This window comes from Leuresthes tenuis, unplaced genomic scaffold (genome assembly GCF_036924035.1).
Source record: "Leuresthes tenuis unplaced genomic scaffold, fLeuTen1.0.hap1 SCAF_9, whole genome shotgun sequence".
NCBI classification, from domain to species: Eukaryota; Metazoa; Chordata; class Actinopteri; order Atheriniformes; family Atherinopsidae; genus Leuresthes; species Leuresthes tenuis.
Genome location: NW_027325363.1, coordinates 6,943,899 through 6,971,353, shown reverse-complemented (window position 1 = coordinate 6,971,353; position 27,455 = coordinate 6,943,899). Strand labels below are relative to the sequence as shown.

Sequence of the window (27,455 nt, the reverse complement as noted above, 5' to 3'; positions counted from 1 at the left end):
TTGTTTGATTATTTCTATTCATTTTTATTTTTTATTTAATCTATCATTGACAGTCTGTGCTTCAAATGTTTGGGAACGACGTATAAATGTACGTATTTCAGCACACACTCGTTTTTCCCAACATTTCATTGGCCTTTTCGTGTATTTCTTGTCCACGGCTTTTATTTTGAAACATTGGCTTGATACCGGAAGCGGATACGACACACTGAAGATTTTGACATGCGCAGAACCTGCTATGTAGGGCAACGGACTTTACTGTGAACGCGACTTGAACGGTTGTCGTAGTGTTTTAAGTTAAGCTGTGACCTTTTAAGTTTCAGGTTTAGGCTTTAATATGCGCTCCGACGTGTCGGACACTACAGGCTGACCTTTGAGTTTCAAGAAAAATGGAGGCGCGCTTCGGCAGCGAAGTGGCGTCGATTGTAGAAGTCGCCATCCAGGCGACCGTGTCTGTTTTCAGGGACGTGTGGGCTAAAGAGGCGCCACACACGAACTGGGAAGAGGCGAAGTTCGGCGAAATCCAGGAAATAGAGAAGTGTCTGGTGGTTCAGATCAACAACGTGTTCATGGAGTTCTGCTCGGAGCTGTGCGAGGAGAACGAGGCTCTGCGGGCTAAAGTGGAGCAGCTGGAGGATGTGCTGCAGAGGAAAGCCGGGCAGCTGGAGCACGAGCTGGAGGCCAGAGTGGGGCAGCTGGGCAAGGACATGGAGCAGCTGGAGAAGGAGCTGAAGACCATCAGTGAGGGCAGCACCAAGACGCAGGGAGGCTCGACCCAAAGCCTTCTGCTGGATGAATCAGAGACAGGTGAGCGGCAGTGTGATGATGACATGAAATTAATCTGAGTCCTACTAAATCAGCTCTGAGCTGAACCCTGAGTCCGGCATTGTTTAACGGTGTCTGCAGACAGGAATCCCTCATTAAGGTGACTTTAAAATGCCCTTTAAAAGTCCATTTTTGCACAGTTAGTTTGATGACAAAGTAAAAACATGTTTGAAGGAGCTGTCTTTGGGACAATCAACGTTTTTACTTTTATAAATTTGTAGTTGAAGGTTGTCATGCAAATGATTCCAGTTAACATTTCATTTAATTTTCTTTCTCTTTTCATTTTTATGCCAGTATAATAGTATAACCCTTGTTATTATTTAATAATGCACATACATTGTGCACAGGTCAGATATCAAATCGAACTTGAACATCAAACCTGTCACAGACTGGTTTCTTTGCATTTAGACACATGTTCCAAAGTTTGAGCTTTACCCTGCTGCAGATTATCGTGCAGTACTCTGGAAAAGTCTTCAGCCACCCCTCACCTCTTTATATGATGGCAGGAAAACAGGAAGTGGGTTCAAAGCTTTATTGAAACCCAAATATAAAGTCTACAGTATATAAAGGCAGAGTTTGTACAGTTAGAACAGATATTGACTTTCAAGCTCGTTACGAGCTCCTTTATTCTCCATCACAGCCTGAACCCTCCTAGAGAAGCTTTCTGTCATTTCTTTGAGGAGTCTTCAGGAATAGTTCTCCAGGCTTCTTGAAGGACATCCCAAAGCTCTTCTTTGGATGTCGGCTGCCTTTTGTTCCATTCTCTGTCAGATGATCCCACACTGCTTCAATAATGTTGAGGTCCGGGCTCTGGGGAGGATTCATCCCTCCATAAGACCTGTTGCCACTGATTTTCAGTCCACTTCTTGTGTCATTTGGCATAGCTCAGCCTTTTCTCCCTGTTTCCCTTCCTTAAGAACGGCTTCTTGACAGCCACCCTTCCATGGAGACCATTTCTGATGAGGCTTGGGCCAACAGTAGATGGATCAGCTGAAGGTCCAGATGCATCTCTCAGGTCCTGTCAGGTCTTTGCTGGATTTTTTCCTCTTTCTTAAGGACATCACTTTCAAATCCTGTTCATCTGCTGTAGATAGTTTTCTTTAGGCCTGACACTTCTTCTTCTGTCCTCCACTTGCCCAGTTTCCTCAAATGTTTTAAGGACACACTGCACACCATGCTGAGATATGCCAAGTTTTCAGCTAATAGCTCTTTGGGAATCACCTTGTTGCTGCAGAAATCCTATTTTCTGCCTGTCAAACTGTGTTTTCTTTGCTGTTTTTCATTGATGCAACAGAAGAAATGAGAACAAATGATGTCTTTGTGACAGGCTGCTTGTAACAAAGTGCCCAAAGATACAAGTTATGTGTCGACACAATACTGGTTCATCCCTTGAGTTAGGAGCCTTTTTGATGCTTGAATAATTCATCGGTCAGTGTTAAATGATCAGGTACAAGGACTGGACTGAAAATGAGTGAAAAAGCAGCAAATGTCCAAAGAACAACTTTGAAAGCTTTGATCAGTAAACAAGGACATTTTGTAATTAAAATTCATGAAAAAGCGTTAAGTGCCATTACGTATCTGTCTCTGAACACAGGAGGACCAGTCTCAACCGATGAGGTGGACCAAAACTCTGACGAGAAGGAACCCAGCCCAAACTCACCTCCGGTATCGGCAGGAAGCACTGAGGTCATCCACTGCTCGCTGGCTCTCCCTGTGACCGTCTCTACGCCTGCAGCAGCCCCTGTGGTGTTTGTCGGCAGAGTTCCCTCTGCTCCCGCGGTGCTGTTGGTGGGTGCCAGTCAGGTCGTCACGCAGCCATTGGCGTCTTTGTCGAGCGTCCCTGAAACAACGGCACTGATCCTCCAACCAGCTGCCTCCGCTGGGTCTGCGCCTCAAAAAGCCCCCAGTCCAGACTCGAGCCCTGTCAGTGGTCTTGACTCAGAACAAGAAAAGGTTTAGTGCCTAATTTTTAAGATTATGTTGTGCAAATATGTCTTTCTAAAATGAAACTCAAGTTATTTCCTTTGCAGACCATACAGAAAGCTTTGGAGGAGGAACCCCTGCGGAAAACGAGGCATTCAAGGAGGGCGACTAATAAAACTGAAAGAGGTACGACTGCTGGGAGCATAACTCGGCTTAGAAAGAAAGTTGAATAGGCAGCAAAATGCAAATACTTATGCACTAATATTACGCACACTTTTCCCTCAGTGTCCCCTGATAACCGGCCCGAGGAGAAACAAACCAGGATGGTCGAAGGTTCGGGCAGAATTCTACGAAAAAGAGAGTCTCAGACCGGCAAGCGGTTCTTCTGTGAGCACTGTGACGTTGGCTTTCATTGGAAAGGTGAGCTGAAGAAACACGTGAAGACCCACAAGAAGCCGTTTCCTTGTGAGCAGTGTGGCCGGAGTTTCATCGAAAAGAGCTCTCTAGAAAATCACCTTTTGCGGCACAAGTTGACCAAAATGCCGCTGCCATTCCCGTGTCCTCAGTGCAAGAGATCTTTCAGAAGAGAGCTGTCGCTTCAGAATCACCTCAAACGCCACCAGAAGTCGAAACCGCCAAAGCCGTTCGCCTGCGATCAGTGCGGGAAAACGTTCAGGATTCGGCCATCTCTGGAAAACCATCTGCTGCGCCACGAGAAGTGGAAGCAAATGTTGAAGTGCCAGCTCTGTGACAAGACCTGCAAGACGTCGGTCCAGCTGAGGTGTCACATGGCGGTGCATTCGGAAGAACGCCCGTTCAGCTGCGCGACGTGCGGGAAAGAGTTCAAGAGCAAAGACACCCTTCGCTTCCACCAGATGGTTCACACCAACGCCAAGAAATACAAGTGCACAATGTGTGAGGAGTCCTTCAAATACGCCCACTCCCTGACTGTGCATAAGAGGAAGCACACGGGCGACAGTCCGTTCGTGTGCGACGTGTGCAACCGGTCGTACAGGACGGGCACCGCTCTGAAAAGGCACAAAGTGGTCCACACGGGCGAGAAGCCCTTCACTTGTCACATATGCGGGGCGAGGTTCAACCTCAATAACAACCTCAAAAGGCATCTTCGTATTCATACGGGAGAGAAGCCATTCACCTGCCAGGAGTGTGGAAAGAGCTTCTCCGACAACAACAAGCTAAAGTCGCACATGCTCATCCACGGCGCCCGAAAGCCCTTCATGTGTGACCTCTGCGGGAAGACCTTCCTCTTCAACTGCAGGCTGCAGATACATCAGAGGTACGTACATGCCGACAAGAATCAGGAATCGGACGGCACGCACGGCCTGTTCCAGCCCAGGCGGCAAAACAAGTCGCTGGTCAAACCGTTCAGCTGCAAAATATGTCTGAAGGGTTTCAGCGCCGCGTGTTCCCTCAAGCTCCACGAAAGAGGCCACAGCGAGCACAAGGAGTTCAACTGCAGCATATGTGGGAAGGCCTTCCACAACAAATACTCCTTCAGCTACCATCAGCGGAGTCACTCGGGGGAGAAGCCGTTTGTTTGCGACGTGTGCGGAAAGAGGTTCTTCCATGCCGCCAGTTTGAAGCAGCACGAGCGCATTCACACCGGTGAAAAGCCGTACAAATGCGACCAGTGCGGCAAAGCCTTCAGAACGGACGGGAACTTCTACAGACACGTGCGGATCCACACCGGAGAGAAACCGTTTGAATGTATGTACTGTCACAAGAAGTTCCACCAGTCCAATCAGCTCAAGTCCCACCTGCAGATCCACACCGGGCAGAAGCTCTACTCGTGTCAGCAGTGCGGCCGCGGCTTCTCGGATTCGAGGCAGCTAAAGAAGCACAGCTGTGACGGCTTGTAGGTGATGTGATGCTGTGTGACGGCAATCATCAACAAACTGAAATAATAGTGGGCATTAGCATCATTCGATCCGCTCCCTTTGTGCCCAAAAATGTTGCAAAGCTGAGCTATTTTTGACAGAAATAACATAATATTTATAATCTGCTATTGTACAAGATTGACTGGAAGTTCATGTGTCAAGATGGGAAAACAATAGTAAGACGAGCTTGAAACGTTTGCTTGTAACAGTTTGATGGTGGGAAAGGGACATTTGTTTCACTTCACGTAATGCAACTTTTCATTGCCTTTGACATATAACGGATTATTCCAAGATGATGAATAAGAGGAAACATAGCACTCTGCACGGGTTAGCAGCATTGTGTGGCATTTATCAGCTTTTCTTACTTTGTTTTAAAGGCCTGTTGAGAAACAATACTGTTTTAATGGCTATTCAAACTATCTCAATTACTCACTCGAACCCGAAATAGAAATATTCAAAGTTAAAAGTGCTCAAACTGCTATTTTCTCCAGCTGATTTGATACTAAAATGAAAGTGAGTGTTTTCAATGTCTCTTTTTTTTTTTGCTAAATCCAAACAATCCCACAGATCGCTATAAGATGTAATTATTTATCAAAAACGGAAATTGACGCTGTAAAATCACTTTCTACTGTACAGTTTTCTGTAATATGGCAATCTATATATTTCGTTTCCTCCCTGTTTTGCCATTAAACACTTGAAATGATAACCACTTTTACTTTTATTTTGAAATGTTTAAACTGAGCTGCCCCATTTCCGGAACAACTGCCGCTTCTTAACGGTCGCCTGAGAACAAGAAAGTAGACGCCGCATTGACTGCAAGAAATACGGCCGCCATCTTAGACCGGTCATCTAGAGTATTCAAGATGCCAGAGCACTGTGCGGCGTATTCCTGTGCAAATCGGCGGTCGATTGCAAACAGGGGTCGGATTACTTTTCACAAGTAAGATTCAACATCATTATTGGTTGCATTTCGTGAATAGAATATTATTGTACTGTATTTATGTCCACCAGCGAAATCGTAGCCAGTACACGTTAAGCTAGGCAATGTTTACAGCCGGTGTTCACCCGGCTGTTAGGTCAACTCACACTTTACAAATCATATATTCCATAACACAGACTTAGATTACAACTGACACAAGAATGCTATTGCAGAAATATTGCAGGGACTTTCTCGAATCTCCCGTTTTCATTTTGAAGGTTTCCCAAAGACGAAACTACGAGGAAGAAATGGGAAGCTGCTTTGAGGAGGGAAGAATTTACTGCGAGCGAATCAACCGTGATTTGCAGTGAGCATTTTAAGCAGAACGACTTTGATAGGACAGGACAGATTGTCCGACTCAGAGATGGCGTTATTCCCTCCATCTTCAACTTCCCGGTTCACCTCCAAAAAGTAGGTGTATCATCATAAGGCTCAGAATTCATCAATGTAAATATTCTATTATCAATAACAGGGCAGGGTGAAATACTTATCCCCATGTGTGTGTTTTATATCTATCTTCTTTAGAAGTCTATGCCTGAGAAAGTTAAAGTTTCAGCAAACACAGCGTTTTGTTCAGAAACAAAGTCCATCTTGGAGACGCTTATGAAGACAGTGGTCGATATTCACGGAGGTACGACGAAAGAAACGGCCCCAAAACAGCCAAATCCGAGAAGTAAGGTAAGTTAACGGTCGTTACTCTGGGTCGGAGACGGAGGAGGATCTTTGTTTTAACGGTTACTGGTGGCCTATTGTGGATTCATCTATAATAATACCAGACAGCTTATCATTTGATTGTCATAATTCTCCAAGTAATAAGTGTGATAAATGCTGTTGAATAAGAGGGTAAACCAGCCAAAGATGACAACCACATAATTGTAATAAAGGGCAATATATGAGTAAATTCACTTAATTACTTTCCACTGTTTTTCATTAGATGTTAGAAGTATTTCATCTGTATTCTTATATCGATTGACTCAGACAGCCTCAGATTCATCGCTTCAAGCAGATCCATCAAAAGTATTGTAGTATTGTTATTGAGTGTTAGTGTGTCGGTTGTATTGATTGTTATGATCAAGTTTAGTTTTAATAGTCTTTGTGCTAACATTTGATTTTCTTTCTTTAGATTATAGATGCTCGACTATAATCTGTGTTTCTGCTTTGTTTTAATCCTAGCAGTCAGATTTTGAAAGCATCTTAAAAATGTTGGCGCAGGAGGCGACCAGGAAGATCAGCAGCATTTTCTCCCAGCTGTCCTCGCTGCTGCTAGCTGAAAACCACTCTCTGAAGGCCAAGGTGGGACATCTGGAGACTGAGCTAAAGGCCGCAACTGAAAGCTGTGAAAATGCCAAAATGTGGAGGGAAAATGTCCTGAACGGCTGCCCGGTGCTGTTCAAGCAGAGCGGACTGATCTTAACCCTGAAGCCATGTGGGAGGTTGGGAACAAAGACGGATAATCCACTACGGGGAGTCTCTGATTCCTCACCTGCTGATGCTCAGGTGGCGGCAGAGCATGATCCAGGTAAGAAAAAGAAAAGCTCTCCTTGTTCAAAAAGTGTCATATTGTGTCAAAGTGATGAATTCGGGTTATGACTAAAAGTTATTATACAGCTTCACACCAGTGACTTGTTAAAAACAGTCAGTTTGCTGCTCCGGAGCATTCAGGTGTGTGTTAACACGATGCCAAGGAGGAAAGACATCAGCAATAATCTCAGACAAGCAACTGTTGCTGCCCATCAATCTGAAAAGGGTTATAAGGTCATTTCCAAACTATCTGGAGTCCATCATTCAACAGAGAGAAAGATTATTCACAAGTGGAAAAGATTCAGGACAGCTGTCAATCTTCCCAGGAGTGGACGTCCCAGCAAGTTCACTTTAAGGCTCATTTTAAGGCCTGATTAGGACCAGAATGTTTTTATTCTGTACTAATATCTAATGTTTTTAACTGAAAGAAGCCCTAGTTTCTTTTTAATGACCGTGTTGTTAACTTGGAACAGAAGTTTTGCAGCTTTTCAGCTGATTCCAGCTCCGAATGATGTGTCTCAGTTCTGTCTGCTGCTAATATTTCTTTCAGATGGTGGCGGGATGATGACAGAAGTAACCTCATCACCATCAGCTGGACAAGGTGAGATTTCAAATGGTTGATATAGGAATGATCTACATTAACACACAGGAATAAACTGCATATTTGGGGGATGTTTGTGAGTTTCTTTAGATTGAAAACAACAAATTAGGATCTAACCGTGTGATTTTATGTAATTTCCTCTCTAATGTAGACACAGCAGAGGATTGCACCACTGCCAAACCCAAAAATATGAAACGGCAAAACACTCAAGAAGCAGAAGTCAGGAGTAAAGGGAAAGTGTTTGCATGTGAGGTCTGTGACAAGAGCTTCAACCGGCAGTTTCACCTGATGAAGCACATGAACACGCACAAAGAGCAGGGGCTTCTTTCCTGTGACCAGTGCCCCAGAAAATTCAGGAATATGGCGACCTTCGAGTACCATCTACTGCGTCACGAAGAGAAGAAGTACACCACCTTCGAGTGCCAGCTCTGTGAGAAGTCGTTCAAAACAAAAAGGTGCCTGAAGACTCATCAGCTGGTACACACGGACACGCGGCCGTTCATCTGCTCCACCTGTGGGAAGGGCTTCAAAACCAAACACAGCCTGCAGGCTCATCGGGTCGTGCACATGGTTGAAAAGCCGCACAAATGCTCCGAGTGCGGCGAGAGTTTCAGGTACGCCATCACCCTGCAGTGCCACAGGAGCGTCCACACCGGGGAGAATCCGTACAAATGCACGGTGTGCGGCAAAGCTTTCACAAGGCGGCGTTCGCTCAGGACGCACCAGGCTGTCCACAGAGGGAAAGTATATACGTGCGAAACGTGTGGCGCCGGCTTCACCCTTCAGCAGAACCTGAGGAGACACATCCGTATTCACACGGGAGAAAAGCCGTTCACGTGTAAAGTCTGCGGGAAAAGTTTCATGCAGGACAACAAGCTGAAGGCGCACATGCTTCTTCACGGCGCCACGAAGGCGTTCATGTGCGACCTGTGCGGGAAAACTTTTCTCTACAACTGCCAGCTGAAGAAACATCAGGCAGTGAGTCACGATGACAACAACGAGCTGGTCGTTAAAAGGCGAACTCAAGAGCGAGGAAACCGGCGAGTCATCTATCGGCGGGACAAAACGATCGTTAACATGACGCCGTTCAGCTGCAGGACGTGTCATAAGGGCTTCGACACGCCGGGCTCCCTGAAGAGACACGAGCTCATCCACACGGGCAACATGCAGTACAGCTGTGACAAGTGCTGCAAGTCTTTTTTCTACAAAGCCACCTACGAATACCACCAGCGGGTCCACTCGGGAGAACGGCCGTTCGGCTGCGACGTGTGCGGGAAGACGTTTATCATCCGCCAGGCTCTCAAGTCCCACCAACTTCAACATTCTGGGGAGAAACCACACGAGTGTGAGCAGTGCGGCAAAGCTTTCAGGATCTACACAAACTACCTGAGACACCTCCGGATCCACACGGGGGAGAAGCCCTACGAGTGTGAGGTGTGCGGCATGCGGTTCAGGCAGCTCGGACACGTCAAGTTTCACATGCAGATCCACACGAAAGAAAGACCGTATCCCTGCAGCAGCTGCGGACTTCGATTTTCAGACTCCAGGCTGCTCAAGAGACACAACTGTAGTGAGAAATATGAGAAGATCCCGGGGAACTAACTCAAAATGTCCTGAAAATATTCATTAAATTCATCACAGTGCCGCCCTTCATTAAGAAATCTTTATTTAAAAATCTGTGTCAAAAAAACATGCAAAATGAAACTCACATCCCCTGAATTAACATGGCTTTATCTTCACATCATGAGCTTTATTTTTTAAATGAAAACAGTCTGCTCATCTCATCTCACATCCCCACTGCTCTTTAGTTGGTTCGTATTCACATATATATTATAAATGCATTTTTATATATATAATTAACCTAAATTAGTAATTTTTAAGGGCATGGCTGTACTATCAATACTATATTAGAAAAAGGTTAATGTGCTGTTTCAATGGAAAGAAGTCCACGGCGGAAGGAATATATTTGTTGTAGTTTATTGCTCTGACCCCAAGGGGGCAGGAAACACCCGCGTTTTTACCAGTTCAGCTTTTCAATAATATCGTTTATGATAACCCTGAAAATTTGTTGGTTTCTTCTAATCCTGCCTTCATAATCCTTAAACCGATGTTTTTAATAATGTTTGTTTTGACGACAAAGGAAATGTGTTGCAGTTTGCAACTTTGGACATTAGAGGGCAGAATATGAAGATCAGAGGGAACTAACTTTAGACTTATTAATCCATGCTTTAGGCCACAGAAACATGCACATTTCTTTTAAAGATGCTTCTAGGCTAAAGTCAAACATATTCTGATCGGACTAGTTGGACAGAGACTTTTATTATTGGTCGGGAGGCTTTTACATGTGTTGATCTCTTCTCTCTAAACCCAACCAGCTCCGGAGTAGGTTAGGTTTGTCACCACGGTGATACAACATGGTGAGAAGTGAAGGATACTGAACCCGAAGTTAGCTCGCTAAGCCACTCAACTTGTGTTTTGACGTCTCAAACGCAATTTAGTTTTTGAAAGGTGATCAAAAAGAGCAAAATTCTGTGTCAACGGCGGACAAATTGACTTTATAGCTTTTTCACTAAATACAGGATTTGTCGATACTTTGCTAGTTTTTGGGATTGCTTTTCTCCTATACCAGCTAGGTTTTGTTTAGCTTCGGTAACTTAAATAAATTCAGGTTGACATCATCTGTTTGGGCGTTCTTAATAGATCTGTCTTCCCAGAATGACTATTCGCACATATACGTGCAATTTGTTGGGTTTTTTTAACGATTTTTTTTTCATTTAGAGACCGATTAATTATCAATAACATAATTTTAAACTCATCAGCAAAAGTCCATCTTCCTGAAGTTTAGAACCGGCTGTAAACCTGACTTACAGGTGCCAGTAAAAAAGTTCATTATACAGTTTTATCAAAGCTGTTTCTGTTGTCATGGCAGCGATACAGCATCTTGACTGCGTTTTACGATAAAATCCAAGCCAGCAGAGTCCCTTTTTCTCACCTCTGCATATTTAATTACCTCAGTGATGTGATTTCGTACTGGTTTGATTCATCAGTAAAGCATAATTTACACAATTCATCATTTTGAATGTTCAGAGGAACTATAGCATCATTAAAAAACAAATACTGATCAGGCACATGTGACTGGCATTTGTGCAATTATGTAGGAAAGTCAGTGTGGCGCAACCATGAAAACTAAAACTGCAACTTGGTTAAAAAACGTAAATCTTTTATATATTTGAACAACCTCGATGGGATCTTTTATAAAAACGTTGTTAAAAGATGTTGGATCTGCTCGTCTTGCCAACCCTCATCAATCACTGACCCTCTAACAGTCTCATCTGCTGCCAGAACTGTTTCCCCATGCTGTTAAAAAAAAAAAAAAAAAAAAGGAATAAAAGAAGAATATAGACGATATACTAGGATAAGGATGCGGCTCCTCTCACCTCAGGTCAGTTTAATTCAAAGTATCATCATTCCAACTCATCGGAAAACATCTAAAGCTGACAAAAATGTTGATGTAATATGACCGAAGTTGGCGATTTATTTATTAATTTTGCCCCTTTGGCTCCCCCTACAGTTGTGGGATATAACACCATTGTCATAAATACAAGTCTGTGTGAACCCTGCACATGTACAGCCATACACGTCCATTTGTTGTCACGTTGAAGAGGCCACGAAGACGCCACGAAAAGCCTGTAGAGCAAAACGTTGTGAACTGTGGTATATCAGCACCAAGGTGCTCTGGGGCCAGTTTCTGACCTGGTAATGTGCCGAGTGCACGTAGTTTTAAGGTTTAAAAACTGCCGTAGCGTTTTAAATAAAACCTTATTTCACCTACGCTCCCATATCAGCCGGGACCGACGTGCCAGAAGGTTGGTGATTTGACTGCTGGCTTCGACCACGTGTCGAAACGTCCTTTGGCAAGACGCCACATTGGAAATAAACACTGAGGCCCGTTTCCAAACAGTGTATAGACTAAGATGTGCTTTATCAGGGTGTGTGCGTCTGGCTTTGAGTGTGACAACCAGACAAGAAAAGGTTATATAAGTAGAAGCCACAGACCATCCTAGCATCGCCAAACTCTCCCCTCTAATCAACGCTGCCGTCACCACTCAGCTGATTCTCTAGGCTGGCTAATGCGTGTAAAGACAGTGATACGGCGCTGATCCGCCTCTGTTTGGAACGTTTCAAATATGAGGAAGAACAACGGCGGACTAACATAGACGTCTTTATTTCGCCTATGAGACAGATTTACATGTGAAAGACAAAACGGGTTAAAAAGAGTTCAACTTCAGTCTGTAACGTTAAAAAAACACAAACCAAGTCATAAACCTGGTGGTTATTAAGCACCTGAGCTTAAACAGCCCCATTAAATCAGTTTTAAAGTTGGCTGCTATCACCTGACTAGAAGGACTTTGATTCTTAACTTTGTTTTACTGTAAAATCAGCTTCGATGCTTTTGTTCTTTGTGAAGCACTTTGAATCCCGTAGTTGTTGAATGTGCTTTTTGAATCCATTTGCTATCGTTGCCCTTGTGTCTGTTACCCTCACCATCTTCCACACGGCTGCAGTAGACTCAGCTCAACTCCCTGCAGCTGCCGGCGCAGCGCTGCTGGTGCGCTTTGGCCGACGACAGCTGGGTAAACGTTTTGTTGCAGGCGTTGCAGCTGTACGGTCTGTCTCCTGTGTGGATTCTCAGGTGCGTCTTCAAGCTGTCCTTCCTTTTAAAGGTGGCGCTGCACACCGAGCAGCTGAAAGGTCGTTCCTCGGTGTGCGTTCTCATGTGTTGCGTTAAAGCACATTTCCTAAGAAAAGCCGCCCTGCAGACGGAGCAGCTGAAAGGTCTTTCGTCTTCGTGAAATCTCATGTGACGAGTCAAACGAAGGGCCTTGGTGAAGCTTTGGCCGCAGACGTGGCAGATTAGTTTTTCTTCACTGTGGTGCCTCGCGTGTTTGACCAAATCCTGCTTCCTTCTGAAAGCTCCCTCACAGACGGAGCAGCTGAAGGGTTTTTCTCCTGTGTGGATTCTGGTGTGCTCCACGAAAGCCTGCCTCCATTTAAAAGCAGCCTTGCAGAAGGAGCAGGCGTAAGGTTTTTCTCCCGTGTGACACCTCGTGTGTCGACGAAGACTTGCGTTGCAGCTGAAGTTTCGATTACAGATGGTGCAGCTGAAAGGTTTCTCTCCGCTGTGGGTTCTCATGTGTCGCTTCAAACTGTCTTTCCTTAAAAAAGCTGCTTTACAGAAAGGACAGCCGAAAGGTTTCTTTCCACTATGGATTTTCAAGTGTTCAAATAGAGCTCTTTCGCTTGTATAAGCTGACTTACACACCGAACAGTGGAAGGGTTTCTCCCCCGTGTGGGTCCTCATGTGCTCCACCAACTCCCGTTTCCATTTAAAAGCCTCGTTACAGACGGAGCAGCTGTAAGGTTTTCTTCCAGTGTGACACCTCATGTGTTGGGTTACCCATCCCTTCCGTCTGAAGTTTTGTCCACAGACTGAGCAGCTAAAGGGTTTCTCTTCACTGTGAGTTCTCACGTGTTTCTTTAAAGCTCGTTTCCACATAAAGGATGCATTACAGAGGGAGCAGCTGAAGGGTTTCTCACCTGTGTGGATTCTCTGGTGTCTTAACAGGTAAACCCGAACTCTGAAAGTTTCACCACATTCGGAGCAAATGTGCAGCTCACCACTCTCACATCCATCATCACCCGCAGATTCTTGAATATTTCTTACAGAGTTTAAACCCGACTGAGGTTCACTGCTCTCCTCCCAGTTTCCATCACTGACGTCCGTCTCTGAAGAGTCTGAATAACTGTCTTCAGTCTCTGATTTTGAACACTGATCTGGATCTGATTCTGGTTCTCCAGCTGAGTCTTCGTTCTCCTCAGTCTGGCTCCGATGAAGCTGTGAGAGCTGAGGTTTCTCTTCATCATCCTCACTCTTCACTGGGACAGGACTGAAAGTGAACTGGGTGATGTCAGCCTCCTCCTGTTCCTCTTTTATCTGTGGGGGCTTCAGGTCCTCCTGGTCCAGACTGGGATTCAAGTGTTGCTGCTCGGCAGGAACCTCCTCTTTGATTACCAACAGCTGCTGAACATCTGCAGGAGACAAAATCACAAGTTTGTCATTTATCTTAAAATTCACCACTTTACCCAAACATTTAATTTGCTGCATTTACAACATTTAATAGTTTAAAAAAAGAATGTAACTGACCAATAATGAAAGTTTTCCTTGATTATCTGTAACATTGATACACAATTAAACACACCATCTGTAATTATGTTATTAATTCAAAGTGGTACATAATATTGTAACATTAACATGACACACTTGTGGATATTTTAACTTTATCTTGGGATACTGCTGTTAATTCAGTTCTATAAAACTTTATTAATCCCCAAAGGGAAATTGTATTGCTGCAGTATCAATTATTAATAAAGATCTGCTATTGCTATAGATAGATAACAAAATAAAATATAAATCAGTTACACTCCAACGTTCTACATGTTTGTCAAGTGATATATATTTCATTCTCTATCTATAACACATATACAGTCCGCAAACTGAAGTAATATCTCCTCATAAGAAATAATGTAAATCCAATTAATCCGTTCCAGACACCCAAAAATATTAACCAAAAATACATTTTATAGAGAAGAACTTTAGTTTTACGTACAGAAAACAATGAGAATGAATAGAAATGACTGATGAAATGGATAAATGAACATTTAACATCACTGTTACCTTTTTTGAAGACTCTTGTTGGCGTATGGAAGACAGCAAGGAGGGGAGAGGGAGGAGGAGAGTGAGGAGGAGGAGGAGGAGAGGTTATTGTTTGGAAGTAGAGTCTCCTCCATAAGGAAACTAAGGCAGGCTGAGTTTCAACGGTACGAAAACCGAGGTTTTGACTGTATATCACACCTTCCTCTCTGTTACACTTCAGATTATTACATGTTTGACAGCTGATTTTTGTTTTACTTACGACAACACCAGCATATATTTAATTATTTATACTGCAGCAATACAATGTCCCTTTGGGTATGAATTAAGTATTATTGGATTTAAGTCTGGTGGGAGTCTCTCCACCTGAACTGGAACAATATTTACAAATGGTAATCATTGTTTTTAAGCCAGCTAAAGCAAAGAAAGCCTGGCTGTGTTGAGGCTGCCTCTCAGCCCTTTAAGATCAATACAACGTAGAAAAGTATAATAGAAGAAGGTGGACTTTGTTACCATAAAGTTGAGTCTGCTTTTCAGTTGCACTGTGCACTGGTTCGTCTGCTGTACTTTGTCGCTGCTTCTCCAACTTAATCATCATCTGGACTTCAGACATATTCACACAATCAAATCAGGATATTTTTCTCCGTAAACTCCGTCACAAACACAGTCTGATCCCCGTTAAAGTGCCGCTGAGACCCGACGTCCTGCTCAGCTGCGTCCCAGTCAGTCTGTATCCAGCTGTCATGCTAAGCTAACGTCCGGAGCTTTGTATTAACCAGGAAACGAGTCAGCAGAAAAACAAACAAAGTGAACAACTCATTAAGGCACGTTAGTGAAATACACAAGGGACTCAGTCCAGGTTACAGATTCCTTAGTAAAAAAAAAACTAAAACTAAACGCTTTCTGGATTTCCTGCTTCTGGCAGCTGCGGGACTCCACTTCCGGCGGACCGCTGTGTTTCCCACTGGCCTTCAAAATAAGAGCTCAAACTAATCACCAGCGGGTATCACCCCAGCAATTATGCAGAAAGCATGAAAACGTGGGCCCTCTTCTAGAGCAAGCATCCAGCAGAAAATAAAAATGAAGTTGCTAATTATGTTTGCACAATTGAATGTTTTGACTTAGCTTTGAGTTTTAAACTGCTCTAATGTTTAGCTGCACATGTTTTAAGGTGCGGGCTCCACAGCTGCGGGGCGGTTAGCGCTGTCACCTCACAGCAATAATGATCCAAGTTCAGTTCCCAGCTGGGGCCTTTCTGTGTTTAGTTTGCATGTTCTCCCAATGTATGTGTGGGTGCTCTTCGGGTACTCCGGCTTCTTTCCACTGTCCAAAAACATGCATGTTAGGTTGATTGGTGACTCTAAATTGTCCCTCGGAGTGCGTGTGCGCATGGATGGTTTTTTTTGTCTCTGTGTGGCCCTGTGATGGACTACCGACATGCCCAGGGTGTAACCCACCACTCCTCCAATGACAGCTGGGATAGGCTCCAGCCCCCCAACCACCCTAAATTGCATTAAGCTGGTATTGCAGCGTTTATTATTGTACTTTTTATATTAACAGCATTAACTAACTCTATATCATGATAGAGATGGTATAGAAAACAATACCGTGATCATATTTTTGCTATATCGACAAGCCCTAGCTTATTCCTTCAAGGACCTATTTATTTGCGCCACCCTCAGCCTCCACAGATGGCATATGTCAGTCCATTAGGTGTTATGTGGCATCGTTCATGGTAAATTAAGTAGAGGAATTAAACGTGTGTGTGATTTTGTTTTGAAAAAGGTGAACTGGGAAGTAGATCCGTGTTGCTTTATGCACGAGTAGTTTCATCATAACGAAAACACTGCAGCACACAAGCTGCAAAGTCACATTAAAAAAGTGTCGAGTCGACACAGTTTCACCATCATTTGTCAACATGTCGCATGTGGAGGCGCACGTTTGCGCCATTTTAGACACAATGGCCAACGCGACTGTGTCAGAAATGACCAAAGTCATCGGCGGCTCTGATTCAACACGTCCAGAAGTGACTCCAAGTGCAGCCGAAAACAAACACGACTCCTCTGACGAGAAGGTACATTACAGCGGTTCTATTGGCTCGTGCCGGAGCCGGTTCTGGTCTCGGTTGTGCTTCTCTCCGGCGTAGATGCATCTTCTTGCGGCGTCCAGACAACCAGCTGATCATAGAAATAGAACAACTAGCTGACTGTTTGACTTACTTTCAACAACTAGCCAGTTTAAGGACTGTTGTGTTGGATTGGGACCTATGTTCAGGTTAAATAACGTGTACGCGCGTGGGTCTAATAGATCGAAGCTTCACAATAACGCAGAAGAATCCAGATTTGGGCGCCATTTTGAGTTGGAACACAGGCCCAGGCGTATCTATCTTTTGTAGGTCTAGATGCGTCTCAGCTTCAGGTTTCTGATCAATAATCAGCTGACAATAATCACCACTGTGGTTATAATGACAAATTAACTGTCTCATTTGCTAAAACGACTTTTAAATTGATGCTTTAGTTTGTTTATATCACTCACTTAACTCTGATGTTGGTATAACGAGTAACTTGGAAGTAGCTCGACTATTATTTCACCTTTTATATCTTAATTTCAGGTGAAGTGTTGTAGTTTTTCTCCCCTTGCAGGTACAGTTAGTCTGCAGAGGAATTTATGCTATTTTTAATAAGTCAGTTGATCAGATTTGGACCCTGGTGGCCCAAATCCAGCAGGCCAAAATAAATAAACCGACAAGATTGATGGCTCAGAGTCTGGCTAAGCAAAGTCGTAGAACTGAAACCCTAAAACAAGTCACCACACATGGTCTGCCTGCTCCAGAAGTGGTTGACTCTTCATATTCAAATCCCAAACTCAACATCTGACCAGTTCTGAAAGTTCTTTATAGCTTTAGGGAAATAAGTCGGCAGAATATACAAAGAAAATGTAAAACAGAGATTAAAAACAAGGCTAAATGAATGTGAAAATTTATGTTATTTATCAAGAAATTATTAGATAGAATAAATATGATGCTGTCAAACAACACAATGAGACTACTGGTCACCCCACAGGATGACACCAGGTTTTGTACCTAAAAGAGCACAAATCACCCCTCTGTTCTTGAGCTCCACTGGCGACTCTTAGCCGATCGCATCAAATTCAAATCAAGCATGTTAGCCTGTAAAGTGCTTAATGGAACGGCTCCCATCTACTTGAATACTTTTGACTTAAGTTAAGACTCCTCACTCCGGTCATCAAAGTATTATCGTCTCGCAGTGCCGACACCATGGTGAAGACAACCCAGACTCTTTTCATGTGTCGTTCTGATGGTGGAGTGACCTACCGAGTGCTACTAGAACAGTCTTCTTGTCTATCTTGAGGAAACTCTTGAGGACCCAGCTCTTCGGAGAGCATCTCCTCCCCTGTTCTTCCCTCTATGCCTGAACTCTATTTCTACACCATCACCTCTGACAGAACCTGACTAGTTGGTTTCCTTCTGTGTAGCTTATTGTTAGCGTTGATGTTAGCGAGGGATCCCGATCCAGATTTTTTTGCCTCCCGATACAATCCGATTTTTTTTTTTTTAATGATTAGTCTTGCCGATACCGATCCGATACAGAAAAACAGCGCAGAATGATGGTAACACACAGTAAGTTTCATTGTGTGGAATATACTGGGATCATTATTTTGTGCAAGGCAGCATCACAGTTGACTTCTTGATTTATTTTCAATTTTTTAGAAATAAATAAACAGATATAAATATACAGAATTACTTATTTATTTAATAATTGTGCAAACAATCTTAACCATAAAAATATAACAAGTGTAACTGGTTCAGTTCAATTAGGGATTCAGAATCCAATGTAAAACAAAATATTAAATAATAAAGGAGCTGAAATTGAGAAAAAAAACAATAGCCTCACTAGCTTGATTGGTAGACTTTCAAAATAAATAGCAATCAGCTCTTTATATAGTTTAGTGCAAACTGGAATTAAACATCCATTACAAAAGCATCTGAACAAAACAATATCTTCTCTAGCTTGGTAAAAACAATTAAATAAATCAGAGTTACCCCAACTTAATTTTTTCACCACTAGAGGGGGCAGACACCCTTCAATTAATGCCAATGCTGGACAGGACAAGGGGGAATTAAAAAAAATAAAATGAATCGGTGAAATGGATCGGCTCTTTGTAACCGATACTCGATCTCTAATTTTCTTCAATATCGGTACCGATATCCGATCCAAATATCGGATCGGTTCATCCCTAATGTTAGCTGCATTGTTATTTCCTCATTTGTGAAATGCATAAACATAAACATTTTTCCAAATTCTTGGGCTGGAGAAAATTAAGTCACCAGGGAAAAAAAAAGATATTGGTTCTGAATCCAGTTCAATTCAGTTCAGTTTTATTCATATAGCGTCAAATCACAACACGTCATCTCAAGGCTCTTCAAAGGTACAATTATAATCTAAATCATTGTCATGAACCAGAACCAGGAAGGGCGGCAATCTGCCCCGACCAGCTGGGGTTGAGAGGACAGAAAAGAGGGGACAGCAAGCTCCATAACACCAGACCAGAGATACCTGCTGAGAGAGAAACACAAGTTAATGGAGAGTGAGGAGAGGTGCATCATGGGGTTATTCTACCATAAGGGTGTTATTCTCCTGACAGGCCTGACTGTGATGCTTGATTGAAACTCATTTAGCGTGTTATTGACAGAAGTCTGTGTTGTTCCCTGCAGGTGATCCAGTTCAGCGTCTTCGTGGCGTCTCTGGCTCAAGAAGCTGTGGACAAGCTCTGCCAGCTGTTCGATGAATGTTCCTCTGTGCTGCAGCAAGAAGTACAAAACTTTGTTTTAACGTACTGTGAAAGAGTTATTCAGAAGGTGTATATCGAATAAAAAATCTCGTGATGGGATAATCTGGGCAACCTTAATAGAGAAAGATGAAATTTCTGCATGTTTGCTCACGTGATGAAAGATTATCTGTATGTGTGAAATAAAACATAATGATTTCAGACTAAATAAGGCGGCGGAAGAGCAGTCGCCCACCAATCGGAAGGTCGGTGGTTCGACTCTGGCTTCCCCAGGCTACATGTCAAAGTGTCCTTGGGCAAGACACTGAACCCCACGTTGCCTCCCAGTGTATCATGTGTATGAATGTGTGTGTGAATGATTAGAGCACGTAGTATCTTAAGACGTGCTGTATGAATGCAACTTTCTGGTACCTTAAAGGTGCCATTAATGCCTGCATAAGGCCATCATCACTAGATTTAATAATACCTTTTAAGGTGTTGTTTAAAGATGGCCCGTGAAAGGGCATTTTGAATGTGGTTGGGTAGGTTATTCCAGAGGAGTGGGGCAGCTAGATTTGACTTTTTTAGCCAAAGAAAACTAAATCTAACACGCCAGCAACAGTATTAAACAGAGGTGTAGTGAGAGAGCGCGCTCATAAGATGGCACTAACGTCCCAGCATACAACACGGTGGGACGCAGCTTCACATTCTCTGTATATAACGCAGGGTTCTGGGATCACTTTGACGGGGGTATCTCATAAATCCTGTGGGTGCAGCTTCAGGTTGAGAGCTTTGTCTTTGACCTGCAGGTGTCACAGGGAGCATCTGAGATCGAAGCCCTGAGGAGGAGGCTGGAAGTGGTGGAGACGGAGCTGAAGCTGGTGCTTGAGGGGAAAGGAGGTCAGGAGGAGGCAGAAGGGCCGACGGAGGGAGGAGGCGAACAGAAGAGGGATGGGAGCGCTCTGACTGTGCAGAGCGGCCGGCGCTCAGGGAGGAAGAGTCACAGAGGTGTGGAGCTCATCCTCATCAAACTCTGTAGATTTCTCTCTGTTTCTGAATCAGGAACACATGGTTTCTTCCTGTTAATGTCTTTTCTGACTTTGTTTGACAGCGTAGTTCAGAGGGCAGTTCTTCATCTTTTTTCAGTTTGTTTAATGTCTTAAAACATAAAAAAATTCTATTTGATTGTCTTGGTTTCTTCGTTTGGACTCGGTCGTACCTGCTGAAGCTCGAACGGACACTTCTGAACACCTCTGTGCTTTTTGTTTTTAACAGTGGTGTCTGCTGGAGTGAAGAGGGCGCCGATAATTCATCTGTGGAAAGGCAGAACTTATGAGGTGAAGTCTCCCGTCTCTTTTTGCTCCTCTTTCCTCTCCACGTTCTACCTTTTATTTCTGTATCTACCTCCACGTGTGCAGGTGCTGTTGAGTCGAGCCGCAGTTGCAGTTTGGAGCTTTGGAGCATGTGCTCGTTGCAGGAGAGAGTCGTGTTAGCTTGGTATATTAGTCTGGCTTTGAGAAGCTCAATTTGTGGGACGTCAACAAGCTTAATGACTTAAAGTCAGATCGGTTTATCAGTTGATCACTTCTGCTGGGACTGAAGGAAAGACTGGCAGGGATTTTCTGTCTGTCTGCCACGAGAGCATCAGCGAGGTCAGGTTAAGCTGCATTGTTGAGTTCTGGCTCACTCTGCATTTAGGAAGTGGCTGAGTTAGGACTTTGTGATAAATTGTTCCGGCATTAAAATAATGATGTGCACACTTTTTGCAATTTTCACATCTGTTGACATTTGTTGTTTTGTTATTTTTATAAAACACGGAAATTCTTCGAAAACTTAACTGACAAAGCAGAGTTTGATGCTCTGGTGATGGAGGGATGACTCGGCTGCCTGGCTACTCTCGCAGGTTTCCTCTCAGTCTTTTCTGCCGGGCCCAGCTACAGTGGCTTGGATTGGGTAGCTGAGCCCGTCCACCTGCTCCCCCACCTGCAGATTACTACCCACAGTGTGTACGCCTCTACTGCAGTCTCCCTCCCTGCTTAGACTCAGTTTCTCAGCCTTCTCCACGTTCATCAACAGAGCAGCGCTGGAAGAGGAAACGGTCAATAATGGTGGTTTCTTCTTTCATGTTTGCTGTACTGAAATCAACTGTATCTGTTAGAGTTTTAAAGCTGGGACGTAATCACATGGAGACGGATGGTCATAACTCTTTGTTTGTTCCTAATCTCGCTAAGACAGCATGTTGTGTTTGCATTGACTTAAATCTGCGTCCTTACTCTGTCTTCTGCTCAGGACAGCAGCCAACCAGTTGTAATAGAAGGCGAGGAGCTGGAGGATTTAGCCGACCAGGATTCTGCTCAGGACAGAGATGAGCCTGCCCAGGATGATGGTGATGACCCTGACTACCAGGTCGGTTTCTTAAACACATCTTTATCTTTCTTGCTTATTTTCTTATTTTAATGATTTCATATGTTTGTATTCTCTGTTGTAAAGTCAGATAAGTACAACCGACCTGAATGAGGCGTATTTGACTCTCTGTTTTTAGATTTAAATGCTTCTTTTACCATAAAAAGCTAGTGTTGATATGACAAAATCCTTCTCAGATATCGGTTACATTACATAAGAGTCACCACCAAGAAGTCTGTGTCAAGCATCTGATGAGCCAAACCTGATAATGAGGATTTTTGATGAGTATCAACCCAGAACGGCCAAAAACAAGGCTGAGAAGAATTTTAAAAAAGTTAACGGTATCGTTTTTCTGTCAGTTGGAACCAGAAGATCCAGAAGATGGTGACCCAGTATACACCACCAGATCTAAACGTGTCGCAAAGCCCAAGTCCCATCTTGTTCGAGCCACGAGGGAGAGTAAGAGTCAGCGGGAACAGCCTCTGAGCTGCAAACACTGCAGGAAAACCTTCACCAAGCTGCTGCAGCTCAAAGCCCATCAGGCCGTCCACGGGGCAAGCGCAGAGAAGCCCTTCCACTGCTCCCAGTGTGGCAGAGGCTTCTCCTTCCAGCGAAGCCTCAACGCTCACCTGCTGCTTCATACAGGCAAGTGTCCTCCTTCATTCCCCAAGAGAACAAATTGTTTGGTGTAGTACTGAGGCGAGAGGTATGTAAACATTTAAAGCCGTGTTGATAGATTTGTTGCTGATTTCAGGGCAGAAAAACTCCAAAATAACCTGACAAACAATTAAAAAAACTTACTGGTCCATCTTTCCAACCCTGACCTATGGCCACAGATCTGGGTAGTGATTGAAAGAATGAAGTTGACCATCCAGAGGAAGTTTAGAGTAGAGGCGCTGCTCCCTGTATCGAAAGAAGTCAGCTGAGGTGGTTCATGTTGTCAGGATGGCACCTGGTCGCCTCCCTTTGGAGGTTTTTTTGGGCACGTCCAATGGGAGGAGGCCCCAGGGCAGACAAGAACACGCCGGGGGGATTATATATCCCATCTGGCCTGTCAACACGAGGAGCAGGGGGATACAGCTGGGGAGAGGGATGTCTGGGTCTCTCATTTAAACCTGTTGCCTCCGCAACCTGAGCCGAATAAGTGGGTAATAATGGATGGATGGATATGCACGGTTGTCTCTTCCAAACTGGAAGTTGTGACCATGGTGACGACACAAAAAACGTAAGGTGCAATTGGTTCTGTTCTGTTTCTTCAGTGCACAACACACTTCAAAATGCAGCTGTGCATGATGGGAAATAATCTCAGAAAATCTCAGACAAAGACAACATTATCGATTATTGAAAGAAAGAAAGTAATTTCAGTAACTTTTATTAAAAAATGAATTGGTGTTGGACCCTTTGTTGCATCATGTCTCCTTTTATTAAGTCTCTGTAAGTGTTTGGGAGCTGTGTCCATGCTGTTAGAACCAGTCCACTCCATAGAGTACAACCAGCTTTATTATTCTGTCCCAGATAAAGCCAGAGGAGACCCGCTGCTGATGACGACATAGTGATCCCAAATGTCATGTGCACCAAAGTGGTGAACTGCGGTATCTCGGCCTCCAGGCACTTTAGTGCAGTTTCAGGCCCGGGATGTGCAAACTAAAGTCAGTGTACTTTAAAACATAGTTTTAAGGTTCACAAACATCTATAGTGTTGCTTTAAATCAAAACCATGAGGTCTTGTTGAACCACTGCTTAGCTTTTAATAACCTATTTTCAATTGTTAAGCAAACAAACAAAAAAAGATAGGTAAACAGGTTAATAACCAAAAAAGGAATAAAAGCTCATCAGAGCTGCAGCACAGTTCTCCAGATGTTTGTCAGAGAAAGAAACCACTGTCATAATACATTTTTATTTGCGGTTCTGCTCATGTGAAAGTTTTTTTAAGGGAAACATGTGATGTCTGGGGTTTTCTGTATCACATAAACTGTTTTCATGCACAGGTGAAAGACCGCACACATGTGATGTTTGTGGGAAAGGATTCACCCTGAAGCAGCTCCTCAGGAACCACCAGCGCCTCCACGCTGACGTACGGCCATTTTGCTGTGAACAGTGCGGTAAGAGCTTTTACCGAGCGCACGGCCTGAAAATGCACCAGATGGTCCACACGGGGGAGCGGGCCTATAACTGCCAGTACTGCAACAAAAGCTTCACCATCCAAGGTAACCTGCAGCGCCACCTGCGCATACACACAGGTGAAAAGCCGTTCAGGTGCGAGACGTGCGGCAAAAGTTTCAACCAGGCGGATACGCTAAAAGGCCACCAGCGGATACACACTGGTGAGCGTCCCTTCAGCTGCGAGACCTGCGGCAAGTGCTTCATCCAGAAAAGCGCTTTGAAGATGCACCAGAAGACCACTCACACAGACGAGAGGTCTCTGGCCTGCGTTGCATGCGGCACCATGATGGCTTGTGTCGACTCTCTACGCAAACACCTGCAGACGCACGCAGCCACTATTCCGTGTACGTGCGTGTTCTGCGGCCGCCGGCTCTGCTCCATCACCGACCTGCGCTCGCACCAGCAGGACCACACGGTGGACCGGCCTCACAGCTGCGACATCTGTGGGAAGAGCTTCAAGTCGTCCAGCTACCTGAGGATTCACTTGAAAATACACAGCGGCGAGAAGCCGTTCTCCTGCGACACGTGTGGTCGCATGTTCACACAGCACAGCAGCCTGAAGTCACACCAGGTGGGTTTGCATTGAAAAACGTTTAAGTTGTGATGGCCCACCATCTTTTTCTCACCCTGCTTTCCCTGGAAATTACCTTCGTGGATTGTAAATAATTGCCTGAGAGGTGGGAGGAGTTAAGGTTTTAAAAAACAGTTCTTTCAGATCTTTCTCTCTCCGGGCAGCCTTCGTTCCTCCACATAGTTAAAGGGGAACTCTGGTATTTTTAAACCTAGACCTTATTCCTGGCATGAAATACGTTTATCTACTCACCGAGAACAATTTGGCGAAAGTCGGGGGCGTTTGGATGAAGTGGTCCCAGTAGAGTGCCTGTGTAGAAATGCCTCCGTTAGCTCTCCTATAGCCACATAACAGCAGCTATGAGCTAACAGAGCTGTAGTACACGTTCGTTCATTCATTCTTCTTAAAGTATTGGTGGAATAAAGACACATAATGCCTTATTTAGATATTTAGAGGCTGTATTTTCTATGCCCTGCTCTCTCCCGTTATTTGGGTATACACGGATCGCGAGTGATCTAAATATCTTCCGAAGGACGTCGACTTTCACCAAACTGTTCTCGGTGAGTAGATGAACATATTTCATGCCAGAAATAAGGTCTAGGTTTAAAAATACTGGAGTTCCCCTTTAAAGTAGGTTCTTCATTTTTCCACATTTTTCCACATTTTCCACACACTCTTACAACCATCCATTCATGCAGTGTACTACTGATGTTCTACACTTCCACAGCCCATTTAAGTTTGGTTTTTGTTATTGAAAACAAACTCAAATTGTGTTTCTGAATTTATATCTTGTTGTTAACCTGAGCCAAGTTGATAACAAATGGGGGCTTGTCCGGGATCTGAGTCTTTTTTGCGTTGTTTGAAGTTTTTTGTTTAAAGTTTAAATTTCTTGTGAATGTTGAGGAGATCCCACAGTAGTTTAGAGTTGCCTATTAGTAGATTTTATTGATTATTTGGAATTCGCTGTTAAACAGAGCAAAGATAACACTTGAGCTTTTTAATTTTATTGTTAAACATCATATAAATTACATTTTATTGACACACTAGTCAGAGTGCATTGTTGGTTGTTTTAGGCTACCTACAGAGGATGAGAATACTTGAAAATCATCTTCTGCGGGATAATGTGGTTAACCATGTCAGTTAACTAGTTAACAGCTTGTTTTTCAATCTTCTCCTCCAAAGACGGTCCACACCGGCGAGAAACCATTCAGCTGCGACACCTGCGGGAAATGTTTTAGCAACACGGGCAACCTGAACAGACACCAGCGTATCCACACCGGGGAGAAGCCGTTCACCTGTGACACGTGCGGACGCAGCTTCAACCAGGGCAACAGCCTGAAGGCCCACCAGCAGATTCATACCGGTGAGAAGCAGTTCATGTGTGACAAGTGTGGGAAGAGTTTCTCCTACCTGAGGAACCTGAAGGACCACAAGTGTTTCTACATCTGAAGCTGATCTGTGATGGAATCAGCTCCGTCTGCATCGCATGCAGCTTGAATGAACTGAATGAATAAAGTTATTAAAGATCAGCTCTGGGGGCTTATTGAATTCAACAATTCTGCTTCCAGATTTAAGCAGCTGATTAATTTCTGAACATTATTTCCTGTCTGTACTTTAACAGTTTGACAAATGTTTTTAAAGGTTTACAACCCAGTTTGACTTATTTTAGAGTTTTATTTTACGAGCAGTGCTCTGTGAGCAGCTGTTAGATTAAATCTAAAGTCTAAAGGTTGGAGGCAGCTGGAGGTTCTCTGCGTGAGATGTGCTCCTCACAAGAGGAGGTACTGCAGGGTGGTGCCTGGGTGGAGCACACAGGAGGAAGGACATGATGTAAAAACTACACTGTGAAAAATCATGTTTACAGCTAACTGTAAGGATGGTGACTGAGGCTCGCTGCTTATTTTTAACACTGATTGTTTTTGTGTTGATTTCTGTATACTTGCACGGTACTGTACAAAAAAGAGCCACGCCCCCTTTCTTCATATGCTGCAATTAAAACATGAAATAAGAGCAGTCATTTATTGAAACATGTGCAAACATAAAGGTAAATACAGTACATAAAGGTAAAAAGTGCCAAACCAAAGAGTTTGTACAAGTTTTTAAGTCAATATTTGGTCTGAGCTCCTTTATTCAACACAGCCTGAACCCTCTTAGAGAAGCTTGCTCTCATTGCTTTAAGTAGTCTTCAGGAATAGTTCTCCAGGCTTCTTGAAGGAGATGCATCAGCCGAAGGTCCAGATGCATCTCTCAGGTCCTGTGTCAGGTCTTTGCTGGATTTTTTCCTCTTCCTTAAGGACATCACTTTCAGATCCTGTTCATCTGCTGTAGATAGTTTTTTTAGGCCTGACACTTCTTCTTTTGTCCTCCACTTGTCCAGTTTCCTCAAATGTTTAAAGGACACACTGCACACCATGCTGAGATATGCCAAGTTTTCAGCTAATAGCTCTTTGGAATCACCTTGTTGCTGCAGAAATCCTATTTTCTGTCTGTCAAACTGTGTTATCTTTGCTGTTTTTCAGAGATTAAACTAAAGAAATGGGAACAAATGATTTAAAAGATGATAAGAACGTTTTGAAAGCAAAATATAAAGAAATTAAGGTAGCTGAAGACTTTTGCACAGTATATATATTTTCTGTATAGACAAGTGGAAATCAGCATACAGGCAATCATTATCAGCCTGCACATTTGCTTGCAGTGACTTCACCACAGTCACACACAGGCTCATTCAGAAGTTTTGTGAGCTTCATTCATTCGGTCTTGCAGAAGAGTCCAGAGCAACTGATGCAGACATTTGTGTTCTGAACGGCTGAAAACTATGACAGGCTGATTTTGTTTAGTCTTTTTGACGATTTTAACCCTTAAGACTAGCTCTCGGACGATAATCCCGAGTTAAACAAAGCTGTGTTTTTTCAGCTATTTCTCTTGTGGAGAGTACGAGTATTTGTTCTCAACCTTCTGTCTGTCAAGATGATAAACAGGAAATGTTCATGTTTTGCTTCCTTCACTGACTCTCATAGTGCCTGCAAGCATAAAGATGTTTAAATGATTTGTTAGTACGCTGTCAAAATCTAATTC

At 43.7% G+C, this 27,455-nt stretch overlaps 3 protein-coding genes across 3 annotated transcripts; 2 read left to right on the top strand and 1 right to left on the bottom strand.

Annotated features, from left to right (window-relative positions):
• The first annotated feature begins 246 nt into the window (after nucleotides 1-246).
• LOC140314710 (uncharacterized) lies at nucleotides 247-9,554 on the top strand. The gene is made up of 10 exons (XM_072393062.1): nucleotides 247-804; nucleotides 2,417-2,775; nucleotides 2,853-2,931; nucleotides 3,031-4,621; nucleotides 5,464-5,583; nucleotides 5,841-6,033; nucleotides 6,148-6,300; nucleotides 6,796-7,141; nucleotides 7,694-7,744; nucleotides 7,896-9,554. The coding sequence occupies exons 1-10, from the start codon at nucleotides 387-389 to the stop codon at nucleotides 9,344-9,346; spliced, it is 4,761 nt and encodes a 1,586-aa protein (XP_072249163.1). The 5' UTR covers nucleotides 247-386; the 3' UTR covers nucleotides 9,347-9,554.
• Nucleotides 9,555-11,250: 1,696 nt separating this feature from the next.
• Nucleotides 11,251-15,340, bottom strand: LOC140314055 (uncharacterized). Its single transcript, XM_072392081.1, has 2 exons — nucleotides 14,970-15,340; nucleotides 11,251-13,834 (listed from the first exon to the last, which is right to left on the bottom strand). Exons 1-2 carry the CDS (start codon nucleotides 15,067-15,069, stop codon nucleotides 12,315-12,317), a joined length of 1,620 nt encoding a protein of 539 aa, XP_072248182.1. The 5' UTR covers nucleotides 15,070-15,340; the 3' UTR covers nucleotides 11,251-12,314.
• Nucleotides 15,341-16,262: 922 nt separating this feature from the next.
• On the top strand, nucleotides 16,263-26,390 carry LOC140314053 (uncharacterized). The gene is made up of 8 exons (XM_072392080.1): nucleotides 16,263-16,530; nucleotides 19,192-19,290; nucleotides 20,054-20,252; nucleotides 20,520-20,581; nucleotides 21,534-21,650; nucleotides 22,007-22,292; nucleotides 23,635-24,380; nucleotides 25,563-26,390. The coding sequence occupies exons 1-8, from the start codon at nucleotides 16,375-16,377 to the stop codon at nucleotides 25,827-25,829; spliced, it is 1,932 nt and encodes a 643-aa protein (XP_072248181.1). The 5' UTR covers nucleotides 16,263-16,374; the 3' UTR covers nucleotides 25,830-26,390.
• The last annotated feature ends 1,065 nt before the right edge of the window (nucleotides 26,391-27,455 follow it).